Here is a 19,728-nt window from a genome sequence, read left to right on the forward strand (position 1 = left end):
CAATGACCAAGCAGTATCTCTGATCTGGCTGGGGCTTTGAAAACGAAATTTTGCTTCAATAATGGGAAATGAAAAGTATGCGGGTTGACTTTTTTGACCTTGACATAATTTTAAGGTCATGTCCTAATTATAGACGTTGAAATATGTTTCACCATAACTCGACTAAGTTTGGCTGATCAGAACGAAATTGTCCTCTTTAGGTAGCCAAGAGCAAGTTGCGTTTACAATGAATTTACATTATATCCATCGAGTTAAAATTCAAGGTCAAATGACTGTGTGAAAAAAACATCATGCGTTTTTATCCCCTGCCGCATGGCGGAAGGGGGATATTGTTGTCACCCGGGTCGTCCGTCCGTCCGTCCGTCCATCCGTCTGGCTGGGCATCAACATTTTTAGCTGTGAGTGCGATAACTCATAAACTGTTTGCCATATCGATTTGAAATTTGAGTCACACATGTAGCACCTGAAAAGGAAGAACCCTATTGATTTTGGGCATGACCGGATCCAAGATGGCCGACTGGGGCGGCCATCTTGAAAAAAATGTTTCAATTGCGGGGGATTCCCCATCTCTGATGGGTATATTTTTGCTTTGTGATCGCTGATGTCACATTTCGCAGATTTTAGCATTGTGATCGCAAATATCTAGCTTATTTTACCCAACTTTTAATGAGGAATTGATGGGTTGTTGACGCAACTTTTTCAAATTTGTGATGTGGCACTGTGTCTCTATTCGATGGCCAATTTTGTTGTCTTTGACGAGTCCATGAATCTTGCCCTCCTCCCCTGCCATGCATTCCCCACTGTTCATTAATTGCATACACTTTGCAGGAGAGAATGATCTCTTTCTTTGTTTATGTTTCTCTTGAGGAGCTCTATTTTTGGTTTTCCGGAGAAAGGTAGCACCCCTCATCAGCGTCTCGACTTGGTAAAGATCTCTGTTTCACTGTGAGATGGTCTTCTTTCTCACAAGAGGAGGTGCAGGCTTGATTGTATGCAGCGAGTATTCTGGATGTTCTCTGTGGTTGCACAGACTCAGGACTCTACCTGTATGAGGTCTCTGTCTCATTTTTTGGTGTTTCTTTTTCTTTTATTCTCAACACAAGCTTCGTTATCTTCTTTCTTTGACATCCCCCCCCCCCCGCCAGCACCTCGGTGCTGATATTTCCACTCTGTAATTGCCGCATGGGCTACCCGACATCCCCACCAAAGCACGAGTAGAGTTCCATCGCTTCGGTCTTACCTCCCCCTTCTTTGCCCGACCTACAAGACCATCAATGTCCACAGCCAGCCTCACAGCATTCATCCCGGGCTCCAAGCAGTGCGTCCAAGATGCAACCATCTGTGGGGATTCAAGCTTCATGCATTCCTCTGTGATTCACGCCTCCATGCATGATTGATCCTCCGCACTGTGGCCATGTTGCTTTTGAAGCTCACATTCTCATTCTTGGTGTCCAGGGTCTCACACAGTCCATCGGAGACACATACCTCTGCAGAATTTCATCCCGACAGCGTGCGAGCCACAAAACCATGTGCACCCCACGATGTTCTATCGCTCCATCTACCATCGAGCCTCCTCGCTTCGTTCAGATTGCCAGTCATATTTCCAAAACACTTCTTTCTTCCTCTCTCACCCCTCACCGCTAAGATAGAGGCCTTACAATTGCCACTGGCAGATCCAAGCGGGGAAACCGGTGAGTGATGAGGCGATTACGTGCTGGTTTCATCGGCACCATCTTGTGTGTGTGTGTGTGTGTGTGTGTGTGTGTGTGTGTGTGTGTGTGTGTGTGTGTGTGTGTGTGTGTGTGTGTGTGTGCTTTAGTTGTTCGTGTGTCTTGCAGGACATAGACCTGTCTTGTAACTGAATCTAACGATTTAACAACATTCTTTACGCAATAAAAAGAATATTCTACCTTTTCTCAGTTAGGAAGTTCCTTTAACCAACCACTGCATCCACCCACACTCCCAACCACCCCCTGTGACTTCCATCTCTCATTAATGTTTTCCTGTTTTAAATATATTGTTGCAGAGTTTGTTTTGGCCAATCGGCCCAGACGCACCGAGTCGGATTGAGGGCCTAATCATTCCTTTGTCTCGCTCAATTTGGTTAATGCAAGGTTGATCGAGCGACACACCGGATTCCTCCTCCTCACCGAGCTGCTCAAAATGGTGGCTTAGAGCGGTTTGTCGCTCTTCATAGGGTAGGAGTTTAACCTGGAATGCTAAATGTCCCACCCAATCTGTGCTTTATCGGACTTGTAAAACTGAACAGTTTTGTGATCATACCGACTTGAAAAACTCAAGGAGATCCAGTTCAATTATGTGTTTATTTAATAGAATGGGAAAGGAGAAAAGGGAACATGAAAAATTTTATACACAACTCTATGTACACTTCGAAGTATGCGCCTGGGTTCCATATGGACGGAAGAGCCTTGATGCAATAAGTCTGAAATAGCCCACAGGCACACCACAGGAGAAGTGACAGGACTGAAAAATATCCATTATGGCCTGAACGGGCACCATAAAGTTCCATTCACAGTTAACAGATTCACAGGATGGCCTGGGGGGCCCAGCACACACTTGTTCTCTTGCAGGCGAGAGGAGGGAACACACGGTCTCTCTTGGGTTCCGCAAACTGGAACGGTGACATGGCCCGGGAGCTGAAACTTGGACTGGGTATTCTTTCTGGGCACTCTGCTCGACTCTGACTGGACCTCGACCCGTCGTGCGCACGGACTTTTTTTGAGCGAGCAGGATGCCCCACTTTGTGACATCGCTCGGCCCTGACTTTTCCAAGCTCATTGGTGGTTCGGTCATAAATCAAGGGGAAACTCCTCTCCTCAGCCTCTGGATTTTCTTAAAATGTTCCAGCCTCACACATTTGTGCCTCAACTAGCGCCTCATCAGTGTTGCAATGCCGAATTCCCTTTCAAAGCACTTTTAGGACGGATTACAAAGGATAGCACATTAAAAGGGGTTTTCAGAGACGAGCGGTTTCCGACACAAAGATATGGAAGGGAAGACAACAGTTTTCTTTGCAAATATCGACGCATAATCCTCTTACAATTAAATTACCTGACTCTTATGCAAACATACATGCATTAAGGAAACAACTATTTCTAAACTATATAAGCTTGACCCCCCAGAATCCACTTCCACAACAGTATGATAAAGAACTATATCTTCATGGTCTGTGTTGACTCAGTATTTCAGAGGAACAGGCTATTAAACCATAATCTACCAAATACTCAATGGAGACATTGATGTGACCAATGTTAATGGAGACAGTGATGTGACCAATGTCAATGGAGACAGTGATGTGACCAATGTTAAGGGAGACAGTGATGTGACCAGTGTTAATGGAGACAGTGATGTGACCAATGTTAATGGAGACAGTGATGTGATAGATGTTAATGGAGACAGTGATGTGATCGATGTTAATGGAGACAGTGATGTGACCGATGCTAATGGAGACATTGATGTGACCGATGTTAATGGAGACATTGATGTGACCGATGTTAATGGAGACAGTGATGTGACCAATATTAATGGAGACAGTGATGTGACCAATGTTAATGGAGACGGTGATGTGACCAATGTTAATGGAGACGGTGATGTGACCAATGTTAATGGACACAGTGATGTGACCAATGTTAATGGAGACAGTGATGTGACCAATGTTAATGGACACAATGATGTGACCAATGTTAATGGACACAGTGATGTGACCAATGTTAATGGAGACAGTGATGTGACCAATGTCAATGGAGACATTGATGTGACCAATGTCAATGGAGACAGTGATGTGACCAATGTCAAGGGAGACAGTGATGTGACCAATGTCAAGGGAGACAGTGATGTGACCAGTGTCAATGGAGACAGTGATGTGATCGATGTTAATGGAGACAGTGATGTGATCGATGTTAATGGAGACAGTGATGTGATCGATGTTAATGGAGACAGTGATGTGACCAATGTTAATGGAGACAGTGATGTGACCGATGCTAATGGAGACATTGATGTGACCGATGTTAATGGAGACATTGATGTGACCGATGTTAATGGAGACAGTGATGTGACCAATGTTAATGGAGACAGTAATGTGACCAATGTCAATGGAGACAGTGATGTGACCAATGTTAATGGAGACAGTAATGTGATCGATGTTAATGGAGGCAGTGATGTGACCGATGTTAATGGAGACAGTGATGTGACCGTTAATGGAGATATTGATGTGACCAATGTCAATGGAGACAGTGATGTGACCAATGTTAATGGAGACAGTAATGTGATCGATCTATGTTAACATGTCTCAAAAGAGGAACAATTTCAGGGAAAGTGGGAATATTTTACTCATTGGTTTTAGCAAGAATTGTTATTTGACTCAACCATGCTCTTTACTTGAGTATGAAGTCTCTCTGTGTCAAGTCCAAATCCAGAAAAATAGCAACTGAAGACTGATAATAATGGCTTTCAATAACATCTCAAATTCCTTGTTATTTATTTCATTGATACTGATCTTACAAATCAAGGTCTTATCCTAGTATCCTACCAGATAACCTTTAAATATATACCTCTTTACGAATCCCTCATTCAGTATCTTCCATGTTTTTATTTTCTTTTATTTCCACCTCACCCTTAGCCAGAGGAATCGGACACAAAAGCTGCTCACAGATTCCAGTCCAAGGCCTTCAGTAGTGCACCACCCTGCCGGGTGTGCCGGCAGCCGGTGCAAATTGATGGAAGCTTTTGCTCAGGTGTGTAACTATGAAGTAATGACTTATTCTCCATATGCAGTGGATGTTTATGTCAGGATTTCTTATTTGGAAATAAACAAGGTTAATGAAATGTACAGGAAGAATATTTTGGCCTCATTTACACCAGCGTCACGAAATTAATAATTCTGTTCTCTCAAAATTGGCGTTGTTTGTTTTGAAACAAGATCTTGCCTTCGTGGTCTTGCCTGTATGTGCGTGCACGCACACATGGACGGACATTCCCATGAGAAAATAAGGTGTAAAATCCCATCATGTAGCATCTTGAAATGAGAATTCTAACAGAATCACTGGCATAATCTGTAGAAATTGTGTTCACAAATGATAATTCAGCTTTTTTTCTGCTTCATTGCCCTCCAATGTTATTCCCATCGAGTTCACTTTGGAATAACAATACAGTACTCACAATGCCTCTCTGTGCATCAGCGTGGCTTTGTCTCCACACATAATGCACTCCATTACTGTTGTAGTAATATGCATTATTCTGCTTTTTTTTTTTTTTTTAGAATGTGTTCATGCAAGCATATAGAGTGGGTTTCTCATGGAAACCAGTGCGAGGTCTTTTCTCCTGATCGTGGGGTGAGAAGGGGAGAGCGAAAGAGGGGGAAGGGAGGAAATGGGACAGGAATAAAGGGGTGCAAAGAAGTAAAACAGAGGCACACAAATCTCTGCAATGCAAAGCCATAGATGCAAAGATCGCCCACATGTTTCCTGAACAGGCATTGAATCACAATGATGCTGCAGACTGTTGATGTATTGTCTTGAAAGGAAGGTGTATGGATGTATAGTAACAAAGTTAAAGGTGAAGTCAACACATTTTAATGTTGCGAAGCTCCATCTGTGTATTATGTAAGGAATGAGGAAAAGGCTGAGGGCCGGGAGGGGGAGGAGGGTTGTCCAACTTATCCAGCTGTTTGCACCATGTCTAAGGGTTCTGATTAATATTTTTGGATGTCTGCCACATGTACACCCTATTTAGGCATCCATGAGCCATGGTGCAAACAGCTGCACAAGGTGAGCAAAAACAGCGTCTGATCCCAAACACCACACCCACACACGTATGAGTACGACACTCAATGGAACCTGCAACCCACACATCACCACGTCCAACCCGAACATGAAGACACCCATGTCTGTGCCCCGGAAACACAAAGTCAAGAACGAACACACACATTTACTCGCCCCCATACATACAACGTCAGATCATGAGTGAAAAAATTGCAGAGTAGACCATCAGTGATGTCATTGGCGTTTTTTTGCTTTCGGTCAGCACAAAAAAAACATTCCTCAATTGACCCCTCACACTGGCATGTGCCTGGAAATGAATTGATGCTTTGGGAATAATAGTGAGCACCTGCTGAGGCTTGGGGTCTACTAGCCAGAGAAAGCCTGCTATGAAACAGGTGAAACGTCGCCTGAGAATGGATTTACTCTTGATCGTTCATTACTTGACTAACACAGATACCCGGCATTGTCTCGTCTTTTTTGTATGGGCCTAAAACACTTCCCCACACCCACGAAGGAATTAGTTCATGGATCATTTAATATTACCTTTCGCGAAGCTATAATGGCTTATCGGCAATACAGAGAGATTTCAAAATAGCCGTCATGGTCACCTGTCCAACTCACAATCCTGTAAGATTTGCGGAAACCCTGAGGAATTGCAACTGCCAAGTGACCATGACCATTAGACCCGAAACCAAGAGATTGCAAAATCAGCTTCACATGAAGAGAAATGTACTGCACTGTACAGGGTGGTTACAAAGTCCTATTACTCTCCCATCATCATCAACCATGGTACATTTCATATATATATATATATATATATATATATATATATATGTATATATATATAAAGACCCACCCACATCTCTCACCTGTGAATGGAGGGAATAGCCAATCAGCTCTCACCCAATCGACTACACCCAGGTGGATAGGATTATTTAAGCAATTGACCCCTCCCACACCCTCTAACCCAAGTAGCTGCATAAAGCAACCCAAGAAGATTTACACAAGGTAAGTGCTAACGCTGTGTCGAACCCTTCCCGGAGTTCCTCAACAACTATAAAGACGTTCACACAAAGTACAAACATGATAATCCCAATGCTACACATCCCCACAGCCACCGGACAGGTTTCATCACTTATTTGCGAATCATCAGCGATAGCGTAGACAGCAATGCATACTAATGAGGCTCTCAAGCATGTACCACGTGCAAACGTCAAAAGCAGTCAATATATAAACTAGAACGGGCCCTCGGTAGAGCGCATACCTTTGCCGCCGCAACTTTTTTCCGGGCACATTTGAAAAACGTCATTTTAAAACGTCCATGACGTCACAACCGTCAGTCCGATTGATGTCAAATTTGGTGTGTAACCTCCTTGAAGGCAGTCCAACAAAATGGAATGATAAACACTGAAAAATTAAAAAGTTGAAAAATGACGTCATCTTTTGACGTCATTTTGACGCACTTCCGGGGACGTCACGTCCAATCGGGGACTACCATTCTGAAAGCTCGTAGTTCACTGAACGTTTTAACGTTGGTTTCATGTCAATAGCTCTATTACATCTGACGCTATGCCTACAAGTATATTTTGACCTTGAGTGTGACCTTGACCTTAACTACAGAGTTAATTGGCAAAACCTGTATATCAATAAACAGATATTTTGGTACTGATCCTAATGCCTGGATTTGGGAGACTTTGCTTTATAAATTATATGGATATTTGAATGTAAAATATCAGGACATTTTTGCCACAATTGAAAAACGTCATGTTCAAACATCAATGACGTCATAATGGTCAGTCCGATCGAAGTCAAATTTGGTGTGTGACGTCCTTAAGGTAAGTCCTACAAAACGGTATGATCAAAACTGATGAGATCGAAAATTGAAAATTTACGTCATCTTGTGACGTCATTTAGACGCACTTCCGATGACGTTGCGTCAAATCCGACACTACACATCCGAAAGGTATCTCGTCATGGAACGATATGGCGGTGGTTGCATGTTGATAGCTGTATTATGAAGGAAGTTATGCTCAAAAGAGTGTTTTTGACCTTTTCATGACCTTGACCTTTGACCCGATCACTCCCAAAATCTAATCAAATCGTCCTTGGATACTCACGAATCATCCCACCAAATTTCATGCAATTCGGTTTAATACTTTCTGAGTTATGCGAATAACAAACAAACACACATATTCACAAATAAATAAATACACAGCAACCAAAACATAACCTTTCACAGAATGCGAAGGTAATAAAGGGTGGGTTTTTCTTTATTTTCTTCACCAAAATCGAATTGATTCGTCCTTGCCACACACCCAACCTGCCCACCAAGTTTCGTCTGAATCGGTCCGCAACTTTTTGAGATATCGTGCCATATATTAGTTTAGCCCAATGAATCACTTAAAAATTATTAGCAATGGTGAAGAATCACTGAAAAAATTATCGGATCCGGATCGAAATTCGGATATTCACCAAAACTGAAACTCTCTGCCGGACGAAGAAGAATTTTGTCTCTCAAGGGACACTGGATACAATTGACCAGAGTCGTATGGCCAGGCTGAATGGCAGAGCTGAACTGTTCAGGGAGTTGAGGCGAAAAACTGTACGTGCGCTAAGGGTGGACAAGGAGGCCTATATGCGAGGAATCTGTGAGGGGGTAGAGCGTCACTTTTGGTCAAGTGATTCTCGTCCTGCTTGCAGGGGAATTCGCGCATTGCGTTTCTCCAAGCCCGTCCCTCGGTTTACTGCAGTTAGAGCAGAGAGTGGTGGGTTCTTGACAGAGGAGTCGGAAGTGAAGGCCTGTTGGGCCGGTTACTTTGAGCGGTTGTACCAGACCGACGAACCAGCTGTCGAGTGGGATGTCAGGGATGTTACAATCCCTATTGCTGACCCTCCAATCAACTGTGGTCCATCTACGTTTGTGGAAACACAGGCTGCGGTGAACCGGTTGAAATGGGGTAAAGCTCCAGGTATCTTCTCAATGATGGTGGAAATTCTGTACTCGTGCCGTTGCATGTAGTTCTGTGCTCTGCCTGGAACACAGGCATCATCCCAACTGACTGGAAGAGGGCCTTGTTTTCCCTCTCTGGAAAGGGTAGGGTGACCGCCAAGACTGCAGCAACTACCGAGGGGTGACGCTGCTCTCAGTGCCGGGCAAGGTCTTTGCTCGGATAATTCTTGATAGGGTTCATCACCATCTGCTTGAGCACCAGCTTCCAGAGCAGTCAGGCTTTCGACCAAAGAAGTCAACGATTGACCGTATCCTTGCTCTTCGGGTCCTCACCGAACGCAGACGAGCGTTTCGGCAGGGGCTGCTTGCAGCTTATGTTGATCTCTGTAAAGCGTTTGAGTCGGTGAATTGAGATGCCTTCTGGAGAATTCTTGGTCTTCGTGGGGTGCCACCAAAACTGATCAATCTGATGTCTGAACTATACTCTGGCACTGAGAGTGCCGTGAGGTGTGGTGATACCATCTCTGACTTATTTCCAGTTGTTACTGGAGTTCGTCAGGGGTGTGTACTGACCACCACACTTTTCAGCACTTGTAGGACTGGATTTTAGGGTGGATGTCTGGATGTCTGAAAGATCAAGCTGTGGTGCATCGTTTGGGAATGTCAAGATCTCTGACCTTGATTTCGCAGATGATGCAGTCATTTTGCTGAGACTAAAGATATCCTTTTTGGGACCCTCGAGGTGCTGAATGAGGAGTTGGAGCCGCTGGGATTACAGGTTTCCTGGGTCAAAACTAAGATCCAGGCTTTCAATGACAATTTTGGATGCTACTATCCTGTCTACCTCTTTGTGGCAAGGATGTTGAGGTCGTGGAGAGATTCACTTACCTTGGCAGTGATATTAATGTCTGCTGGCTGTGAGTCAGAGATGTCTGGGTCAGGCCTGGGGAGTCATGGATTCACTGAATAATGGGGTTTGGTGCTGCCGGTACCTGTGCGGGAGGATGAAAGTCCGAGTCTTCAAGTCCTTTGTACTTCCAGTCTTGCTTGTGGGTGTGAGACTTGTTGGTGTGAGACTTGGACTCTGACCAGGGATTTGACTGAGACCTAATTCCTTTGGTACCAGATCTCTTCGGAGAATCCTTGGCTATCACTGGTCAGACTTTTTGTCCAACGAGCGGTTGCTGAGAGAGACTCAAATGAGATTTGTTTCCTCCAATAGTCCCTGAGCGTCAGCTGTGGCTGTTTGGACATGTGGTTCGTTTTCCTGACGCTGATCCTGATCACCAGATTCTCTCAGCGAGGGAGCCTCGTGAGTGGAGGAGGCCAATGGGCCGACCACATGCCTCTTGGTTGCAGCAGGTTGATCAGCATCTTTCTAAGAGATGGGGATGGGCCATGGCATCTGCCTGGGGGATGGTCAGATGGAGGCCCCTGGCGTACTGGCGGAAAGTGGAAGCAGTAACGTGCTCCTCCAGAACATGCTCCAACACTTGACCTGATCTGCTTCTCTTTTTCTAAACTTTACAAATTCCTTCCGCACAAGGTGCAGGTACCTCTGCTAATATATATATATATATATATATATATATATATATATATATATATATATATATATATATATATATATATATATATATATATATATATATATATATATAATATTGTTGTGGGGCCAGGTCTCGGTGCCGAGCACGACCGCTTGGGGGAGCAGTAGAGTCGGCTCCACCGAACACCCGGAATTTAGGTCGTACCTTTCAGATAAATCCGAAAAGCCATGGGTGCCTTATCGGACCGAAGATCGCCAATAGGTCGACCACGTGGGATAGGGTCAATTGCCAATTTCAACACACCTAAATACCGACGTCGTCCAAACCACCGGGGAAATTCACCCTCGGCAGGATCTGCGCGATCCGTGCCGTTACCGAGCCAGATCCGAGTCGTACCCCAAGCGGAGAGTACCAGAAACCTGCCGGGTCAATTGCATGATTACGGCAACAATGAGGCCTCCTAATTCCCGTTCGCAGCACGACAAAGCAATGGTAGAAAGGACAAGGACGAGCTGGTACATTCAACAAAAAAGGGGAATTTATTTCCAATTATAATTGGGGAACGAGGGGAGCACGTAAGGGCAGAGTTATCCGACTCAGCAATGCAAATAATATACAGCAAAAACGCTTATCAATTCTACTTAGGCAAGACAGGCCCGCACACAGACACACACACCCAAAAAAGAAATGGATCCGCTGGGTCTTTGTTCAGCTGGGAGTCAGAACGGCTGGCTACCTGGCGGAAAGCACGCGGCTGGTCGTCCACACCCTCCCGGAGCTCCTGTTGCCAAAAGCACGGACCAGGGGAGCGGAACCAGAGGGGCGAGATGAGGTTATCTCTCTTGATGAAATGGTCGACCGCTCGCTGTAATGCTCCAGAGGAGACACGTCCGAAGCACGGGATGCAGTCTGCCGCAGACCCAGACAGAAGCGCTCTTGTCGACAACCACTCACTGACTTTGGATGCCAGGTTGGAAATGTCTGAATTGAAAATGTCCTTTCCCACAAGAAATGTCTCACACACGATGACCGGCTGCTTGACAAATGCCACGATCTCTGTCTCTCTTAACGCTCGTCCCAGCAACCACACTCTTCCTCTTTTGGAGGGAGGGGCTTATTCTCCTGGCCACTCGCCTCCTGATTGGTCAGACCCATCGCGCGATTCCCTGGCCATCTCCCGTTGGACAGGCCCACGGTAGGCGGGGCAACTTCCACCCTTCTGGATGGAGTCCCGATCGGATGCCTTTGTAGCTCCGCCTACCTCCTCACCTCCAACCACGTGCATAATGGCGATGGTGTTGAGTGGCGGGTGAGACGCCCGCTCCTTGCCGATTGGCCAAAGAGGGACGCCATGCTCATGTTAAACTCCGCCCACGCACGCACTCGCTCGCCGGCGAGCAAAGAGCGCGGACAATGCCGAAAGGAGAGAGTTGTTGGGGTCGTTGGTTGGGACGTAAAATCCTAACTATAAAATAACTCCACAGCGCACGTACAATTAATTCCCATTAGACTCGGGATGGGACCCTAACTAGAAACACATACTTACCGATATAACTGATCTATAAGGACTCTGGCTGTTGTGTGCTCATGGCTGCCAGACTCATAACAATATATGTATATATGTATATATGTATATGTATATATATATATATATTATTTATATTATTTATATATATATATATATATATATATATATATATATATATATATATATATATATATATATATATATATGTATATGTATATATATATATATATTATTTATATTATTTATATATATATATATATATATATATATATATATATATATATATATATATTTCTCACTCGGAGAACTAGTCTTGTTTTTGTTCTTATGAAGGGTTCGTATCCGAAACGTCATCTTCTGCATGCTTCATATGGCAGTTCACATCATTCATCATTCATACATTGTTTTTCCTGGCTGCTGTTGGAGATCGACACTAGCTCATAGCAACAAAACTTGTTCTTCATTCGACTTGGACCAAACAGCTTTAATCTGAGCAAGGTATGAAGTGAGAGACCCTGTCACTCCTCCAATTATGTGTTATTCAATCACTGTCTTTGATCTTCGATCATAACTTAATTTCTCATTGTCCATTCGGTTTAAACAGATGTTGATGGGAGGTTTAAATAAAATGCACAACTAAATATCTTCTTTACAAGTTGAAAAGTCATATTTTCAAAGTGAATATTCCTAGCAAAAGCATATTTATCACTTCTAAAGCTTTAATTGTTAATATCCACTGGATGTCAATGTCCTTTTTTTGTTTAAAACCTTTCCCTGGAATTTATCCAAAGGATTTGAGCCTTTCTTTGTCTTCACATTTCAATACTCGTATAACTTCCATGCACACTTTAGGAATTTATTTTTACCTCTGCCACTGAAGGTCGAAGGAGGTTATGTTTTCACCCCTGCCTGTCTGTCTGTTTGTTTCTTTGTTACTTGGCGAAATATTTTTTGCCAATTATGTTGTTCTGTAGCGTTTGTCTGTCTGTCTGTCACACGATTTTTGGCCGCAGTTTTAAAGCAACCGTTCTGAATTTTTTTTGTGTATATAGGTTACCGGCCAAGGACAGCAATGCTTAATTTTGGTGAAGATCTGAATCCAAATCCAGATCTGAGAATTTGTCATTCCTCATCATTGAGAGATTATGGCCACAAACGAAATAGAGCACAATATCTCAAAAGGTTATGGATGGATTTGGACGAAACTTGGTGGACAGGTTGGGTGTGTGACAAGGCTGAATCAATTCAATTTTGGTGAAGATTCAAATCCGGATCCAGATACGAGATTGATTTAATTTTAAACTGATTCTTCACCATTGAGAGATGGGGCTAAAACGATATTGCATGATATCTCAAAAAGTTGTGGACGGATTCGGATTAAACTTGATGCACATGCTGGGCGTGTGATAGTGACGAATTGATTCAATTTTTGTGAAAATCCGGATCCGTGATTTTTAAAGTGATTCTACACCATTGAGAGATCGGGCCAAAAACTATGTATCGCACAATATCTTAAAAGGTTATGAATGGATTCTGCAGAAACTTTGTTGACAGGTTGGGTGTTTGACAAGGACGAATTGTTTCAGTTTTAGTGAAGATTCAAATCCGTATCCGGATACGAGAATTTTTCAAGTGATTCTTCAACATTGAGAGATTGGGGCCAAAAACTATGTATTGCATGAAATCTCAAAAAGTTGTGGACGAGTTTTTTTTTTTTTTTTTTTTTTTTTTTGTATACCTTGGTCGAGGCTCGTATGAGAGCAAACACACAACTCACAGCAAGGAGGCATGAGACAAGAGGGGCGGGAGTGGAAGGGACAAAACAGTGGGGAACAGACACATTAGGTGAACTGTGGAAGGGAGAGGGATGGGGATGGGACGGGGAACATGGCGAAGAGAAGATGGACATTTCAGGGACTTTCAGGAAGGAAAGCAGAAGAAATGAAGGAAGTGGGCTTGGGTGGATTATCGGGGGTAGAAAAGATCGAGGATTTGGATGGGGGAAGATAAGAGGTGGTGGTGAACAGCTGTTTTGAAAGCCTGGAGGGAAGAATGGGAAAGAATAGAGTGAGGAAGTTTATTCCAAAGGCGGGAAAAAAAGAGGAATGAAAGAGTGAAGATGAGCAGTGATTCGTGATTTTGGTAGTTTTACCAGAAGGGGGTTGTTGGCGGACCTTGAGCGCCCTGTGGAAATGTGGTGGGGACAAATCGCAGAGAGAGCAGGGGGGCAAGGCTGGAGAGGAGTCGGTAGAAGACAGAAAGACCACCGACCAACCTGTGGTGATTGAGTGAGAGGCCCAAAGACTCAGCTTCATTGCGGGAGATGCCGATGATCTTAAATGCCCTGGTTTCGACAGCGTGAAGCCGAGAAAGGTGGGAGGCAGGAGCACCAGCCCAGAGGGGAGAGCAGTACTCCATCAGGCTACGGACAAAAGCTTTGTAAGTGGTCAGGAGCTCAAGAGGGCCGAGGAAGGACTTAGCACGACGGAGGATTCCCAGTCGGCGACTGGCTTTTGAGGCGAGGTTGGAAATGTGACTTTCCCAGGAAAGGTCATGGCAGATAGTGAGACCTAGAAGCTTGAAAGAAAAGACTTCTTCCAGAGGATTGTTGAGAAAGTGGATGGGGGGGTTTTGTAAACGGTCCTTTCGAAGAGACATAGTGAGAGTGTGAGATTTGTCTGGATTGAAAGACATGTTCCACGTGTTGGACCAGTTTGTGATTTTATCCAGATCTGCAGTGAGCAAAGCTGCTGCTTGCCGGTCTGAGGGATGACAGATGGTACGGCAGAGGGTGGAGTCGTCGGCAAAGAGAAATAGAGGATTTTCCAGAGAGTCCGAGAGATCATTGATGAAAACCAGAAAAAGAACAGGGCCCAGAACGCTACCTTGAGGAACTCCAGCCTGCACAGGAAGAGGGGATGAAAGAACTCCATTTAGGGCCACACGTTGACTGCGACAGGAGAGGAAGTCTGCGAGCCATGAGTGGAGATGGCCTTGAATACCATGGGAAGAGAGTTTGGTGAGTAGGGCAGGGTGCCAGACTGTGTCAAAAGCACGTGATATGTCCAGGGATATGGCTCGGATTTCCTGTCTGGCATTGAGGACCTCCATCCATTGATGGGAGAGCAGAAGCAGCATATCCAGGGTAGAGTGACCTGGTCTGAAACCAAATTGATGATTGGAAATCAAGCCATTGGAGAAGAGGAAGGATTTCATATCTGAAGCGATGATGGATTCCATCACCTTGCTGATGATTGGGAGAAGGCTGATTGGTCTGTAGTTATAGGGATCTGTTTTTGCACCTTTTTATGCAGGGCAGTGATGTTAGCAGATTTCCAAGCAGATGGCAGATGACCTTGGGCAAATGAGAGGGTGAATAGAACAGAGAGAGGGTGAGCAAGAGCAGAAGAGCAGGCTTTGAGGACACGTGGGCTGATGCCGTCTGGACCGGTTGCAGAATCTGACTTGAGGTTTGAAAGTAAGCTCTCCACCTTGTCAGGAGAAAAGGATACAGAGTCCAGGGACAGTTGGGTGCGACTGGGTAAAGTGGGTAAAGATAGTGATGGGTTTAGGACACAAGATTTAGCTGCAAACACCGAGTTTAGACATTCAGATTTATCACGTGTGGAATCAGCAGTGCGGCCATTTGAGGTAAGGGAGGGGATGGAGGGGGAACATACACCAGAAACAGATTTGATTAAACGCCACCAGGATTTTGAGGAGGGAGAGAGGTTTGAGAGTTCAGACTTGAGATGAGAAAGATGTTGTTTTCTGGCTCTCCTGAGGGTAGATACACACTTGTTCCGAGCTTTGTGGAAAGAACTGAGATTGCCCTCAGTTGGGTTTGCTTTCCATGAGGCAAAGGCAAGTTGTTTCAGGACAACTGCCTCGCCACAAGCTTCAGTAAACCAAGGGCGGGAGGAAGGGTAAGACAACTGAACACGAGAGGGGATAAATCTGTGCATGAGGGAGAGCAAGTTTCTTTGAAAGAATTCCCAGGATGAGTTGATGTTTGAGAAAGTAGTGATAGGAGACCAGTCTGTAAGTTTGATGGCTGCTTTCGGGACACCCTGCCAGTCGGCTTGAGTGAAATGCCAGACTCGACGGCGGTGAGGTGGTTCTCTGATAACAGCCAGAGAGATGTCCACTTTGACAAGGACGTGGTCAGAAGAACCAATTGGAGCGAAGGAAGAGCAGCAGATATTGTCAGGGAAATTTGTCAAAACCAGATCCAGAAGAGATGGAGTTCCATTGGTTGAGATCCGGGTCGGGAAGTTGACCGATTGAGTTAGTCCCAATGAGTCGCAGAAAGCTTTTGCTGAGGTGCCATGGCAGGTGAGAGAGGTACCCACACCTAGCCAACTGGCGTGATGACAATTGAAGTCACCACATAAGAGGAAGAGAGAGTTTGGATGAGAAGATAGAAGATGGTCCATGTTTTCGGATAGTGAGGTGTGGATGGAGTCATCACTGTTCGGTGGACGGTACAGTACACATATAAACATGAGGTGGGAGTGGAGGGGAAGCCGAAGCCAGAGGTATTCCTGGGGGTGTGGGGGAGTGAGAGCAGTGCATGGAGAGTGAGGAATAGAGTCTTTGATGAAGAGAGCAACACCTCCACCAGGACGAGGCTCAGGTCTGTCATACCGTAAGAGGGAGTAGCCAGGGAGAGATACTTGGGAGTCAGACACGTCTTGGGAGAGGAAAGTTTCTGTTAGGCAGATAATGTCTGGTTTGTCAGTGGCAACCTGTATGGAAAGATCTGAAAGGTTTGAGCGAAGGCCCCGGATATTTGAGGTCCACACTTTTAATGAAGAGGAAGGGGAGGAGGCTTTGGGTGCAGGAGGTGGAGGGGGAAGGGGAGGGTAGGACAAGGGACGAGGGGGGCAGGTAAGGAGGGTTGCTGAAGGAGTGTGGGGTATTGCAGAATAGCGAGGGGAGGGGGCCGAATGAGGAGGAGAAAAGGCTCTGTGGTGCTGGGGGAGAGGGGGTACAAGAGACAAGGAAGAAGGCAGTTGAGGATTTGAGGAGGTGGAGTGAAGAGATGGAGGTGAGAGGGCAGTGGAGGGAGGCAGGTTGGTGGATGAGAGAGGGGGCAACTTTGAGAAGGAAGAGTGAGGGGATGAAAGGTGGGAGAAAAGTGAGGGGGGAATTTTTGAGAGAGGTGAGAGACAGGCTTGGAGGGAGAAGAGTGGGATGGTTGCTTTGAGAGTGAGAGTGAGGGGTGAGGGGGGTGAGTTGGCAATGAAGTTGGAAAAAAAAGAATGGTTGATGGAAAGCGAGCATCCATGGCAAACTGTGGTTTTTAAAAGTTTTAGGTCAGAGTTATGACAAAACTAGGTAGATGAGTTGGTTAGGTGACAAGAACAAACCGATTAGATTTTGGTTACGGTCCGGATTCAGATCTGATCTATCAGTGGGATACAAAATGTAAACTATTGAGCCTGGTGGAGATGTGCGCTCTACCTACCAAGTGCCATTCTGTTTCACCAAGTGTCACTCTATGAGTGATTTTTACTTGGCGAAAATATTTTTTTGCCAAGAGTGTTGGTCTGTCGTGTTTGTCTGTCTGTCTTTTTCACACAGGTTTTGGCTACAGTTTTGATGCAATCGTTTTGAATTTTTGGTGTCTGTAGGTCAATGGCCAAGGACGGCAACGCAAAATTTTGGTGAAGATCCGAATCCAGATCCGGATCTGAGGATTTTTAAAGTGATTCTTCACCAACGAGAGATTGGGCCAAAAACGATATTATAGCACAATATCTCAAAAGGTTATTGATGAATTTTGACGAAGCTTTGTGGGCATGTTGGGTGTGCCACAAGGAAGGATTAATTTAATATTTGGTGAAGATCTGAATCCAGATCTGGAAACAAGAATTATTAATTTTTTAAGTGATTTATCACCATTGAGAGATGGGACTAAAAACGATACATAGCACAATATCTCAAAAGGTTACGGATGTATTTCAACGAAACTTTATGGACAGATTGGGATTGCCACGAGGAAGAATTGCTTCAATTTTGATGAAAATCAGATTCCAGATCTGGATATGAGAATTATTTAATTTTTAAAGTGATTCTTTACCATTGAGAGATGGGGGTAAAAACGATATGTAGCATGATATTTCAAAAATGTATTGGGCTTGATGTGTTCTTGTGGATCAGGCATTACATGGTGGACGTACGCGCTCTACCGAGTGGTCCTTCTAGTTTTATATATTTCCTGCACATTTGATCTTTTAAAAGTATTTATTCTGCTGACTGAATACATTTTAAATCAGGTTCCATGTGTATTAATTGTTTTGCATTGGTTTGATGTTGTCACCATTATCACAGGTTGACAAATTGTTTAAAATCCGAGTTACAAGAAAAAGGGGATTATTCATTCACCTTGCGTAGGGTGCGGGAGGGCGTTGGTTGGATGCTTGATACATACATTTACATTTGATCTCTCACGCTTGTTTATACTAAACAAACACTGCTTTATGCTTTTCAGAATGTCTAGTGATGTGAACAAGTTGTATTTCCTAGAAACTGTTTGCTTGCACTGAAGATTGATTTCCTTTTGTGTTGCAGTATGCAAATACGCTTGTCACAAGTCATGCCAAGCAAAGGTAAGGTATGATCCAAATAACTAAAAAAAAAAAAACCGCATCTATTTTCAGCAATTCATAAAGCTTCAGTATTGCTCCTCATTGATGTTTTCCACTTATATACTCGCTCGTCCATCATCTTTTTTGAGACATTAGGCAAACAATTTTAGTCGCATACATCAGAGCACTAAGGGAACACATTTTGTACAGTCTTGTGCACACACTATATGAAGTTGTGCATGCTCGAACACTATGATCGCATGTAAATCAAATTGTGATATGTGAAACATAGGCCATGTTGGAAGGCATTTGATGGTCAAAAATGAAGTTTTTATTTTACATTTTTGCATTCCGAGGTGTAAGTTTTTTTTTGTTTGTTTGTTTTTATTGGTAAGCGGATATCCCGTACAGTACTGTATATGCTTTTTTCCCCCTACTTTTGGTAAACTAAATACTGTAGTTCGAATTATTTGTCAGAAGGGGGCACTCTATCATGAAACACATGTTACATTACTTCTCAATCAGCAGACTTGGAAGAATTTGCTACTTTGGATGTAACAGGAAAATAAACCCACTACAGTACTTCACCTTCATGTGAATAATCAAAACCTGTACAATTGTCTTAAATAATGAGTAAGCAAATCCTACCAACCAATAATGTGTGAAAAACCTGATTAACTAAATGGCATCCACTTGTCTGAGTATTCTGATTTAGGAAATGTGATTGTTGAATTATATTGGGGCCTTGTCACTTTACACTTGTTATGATTACGTGAGGTTTTTCATTGGGAAGATAATCGACCCTTTCACTCCACTCCTTACATGCACATCAATTATACCAATTTCCTTTAATTCCTCCCTCCCTCTTCCTGATTCTCTTGCTTTTCTCAATTTGATTTTCTAATTTTAACCCTTCATTCCCCATTTGTCACTTATTTGCACATGTTAGGTGGCACCTTGGGTTTTCCTAGTTACCTACATTGTTTACATGATAATTTACCTGGTGACACCAACATTTCTCATTTATAATGGATAGTTTTGAGTGAGAGTCGACTCAAGGCCCACTCTGATTAAAAGAGGGGCATCGTTTTCTCTGTCAGTTACTCAAGGCTTCTCTAATTGTGCATGCTTTTAAAATTGGTCAGCGCTGCCACTCAATAATGAAACCATTCGGTCAGCTTTTTTAAAGTTTCACTTGTGTTTATTCTCCGCAGCCCCTCACCCCCCCTCCCCCACCTACTGATGTACCGCATGATCTGTATTTCAAACAAGCCATACCAGAGGTGGAATAACACTGCCTACTTGTTCTGTTTATGCATCCAGAAAG

The 19,728-nt window shown here is 44.0% G+C and overlaps 1 protein-coding gene across 4 annotated transcripts in view; it reads left to right on the forward strand.

Annotated features, from left to right (window-relative positions):
* LOC147030766 (tensin-1-like) overlaps nt 1-19,728 on the forward strand; it is a 434,197-nt gene that overhangs the window by 114,817 nt on the left and 299,652 nt on the right. For all 4 annotated transcript variants that reach the window (XM_085875172.1, XM_085875169.1, XM_085875171.1 and 1 more), the window contains exons 2-3: nt 4,640-4,754; nt 18,385-18,422. In XM_085875172.1, coding sequence (XP_085731298.1) covers nt 4,640-4,754; nt 18,385-18,422 — 153 coding nt within the window. The remainder of the gene's footprint in view (nt 1-4,639; nt 4,755-18,384; nt 18,423-19,728) is intronic.

The sequence above is a fragment of the Eptatretus burgeri genome, chromosome 3 (genome assembly GCF_056783735.1).
Source record: "Eptatretus burgeri isolate ZD-2024b chromosome 3, Ebu_testis_v1, whole genome shotgun sequence".
NCBI classification, from domain to species: Eukaryota; Metazoa; Chordata; class Myxini; order Myxiniformes; family Myxinidae; genus Eptatretus; species Eptatretus burgeri.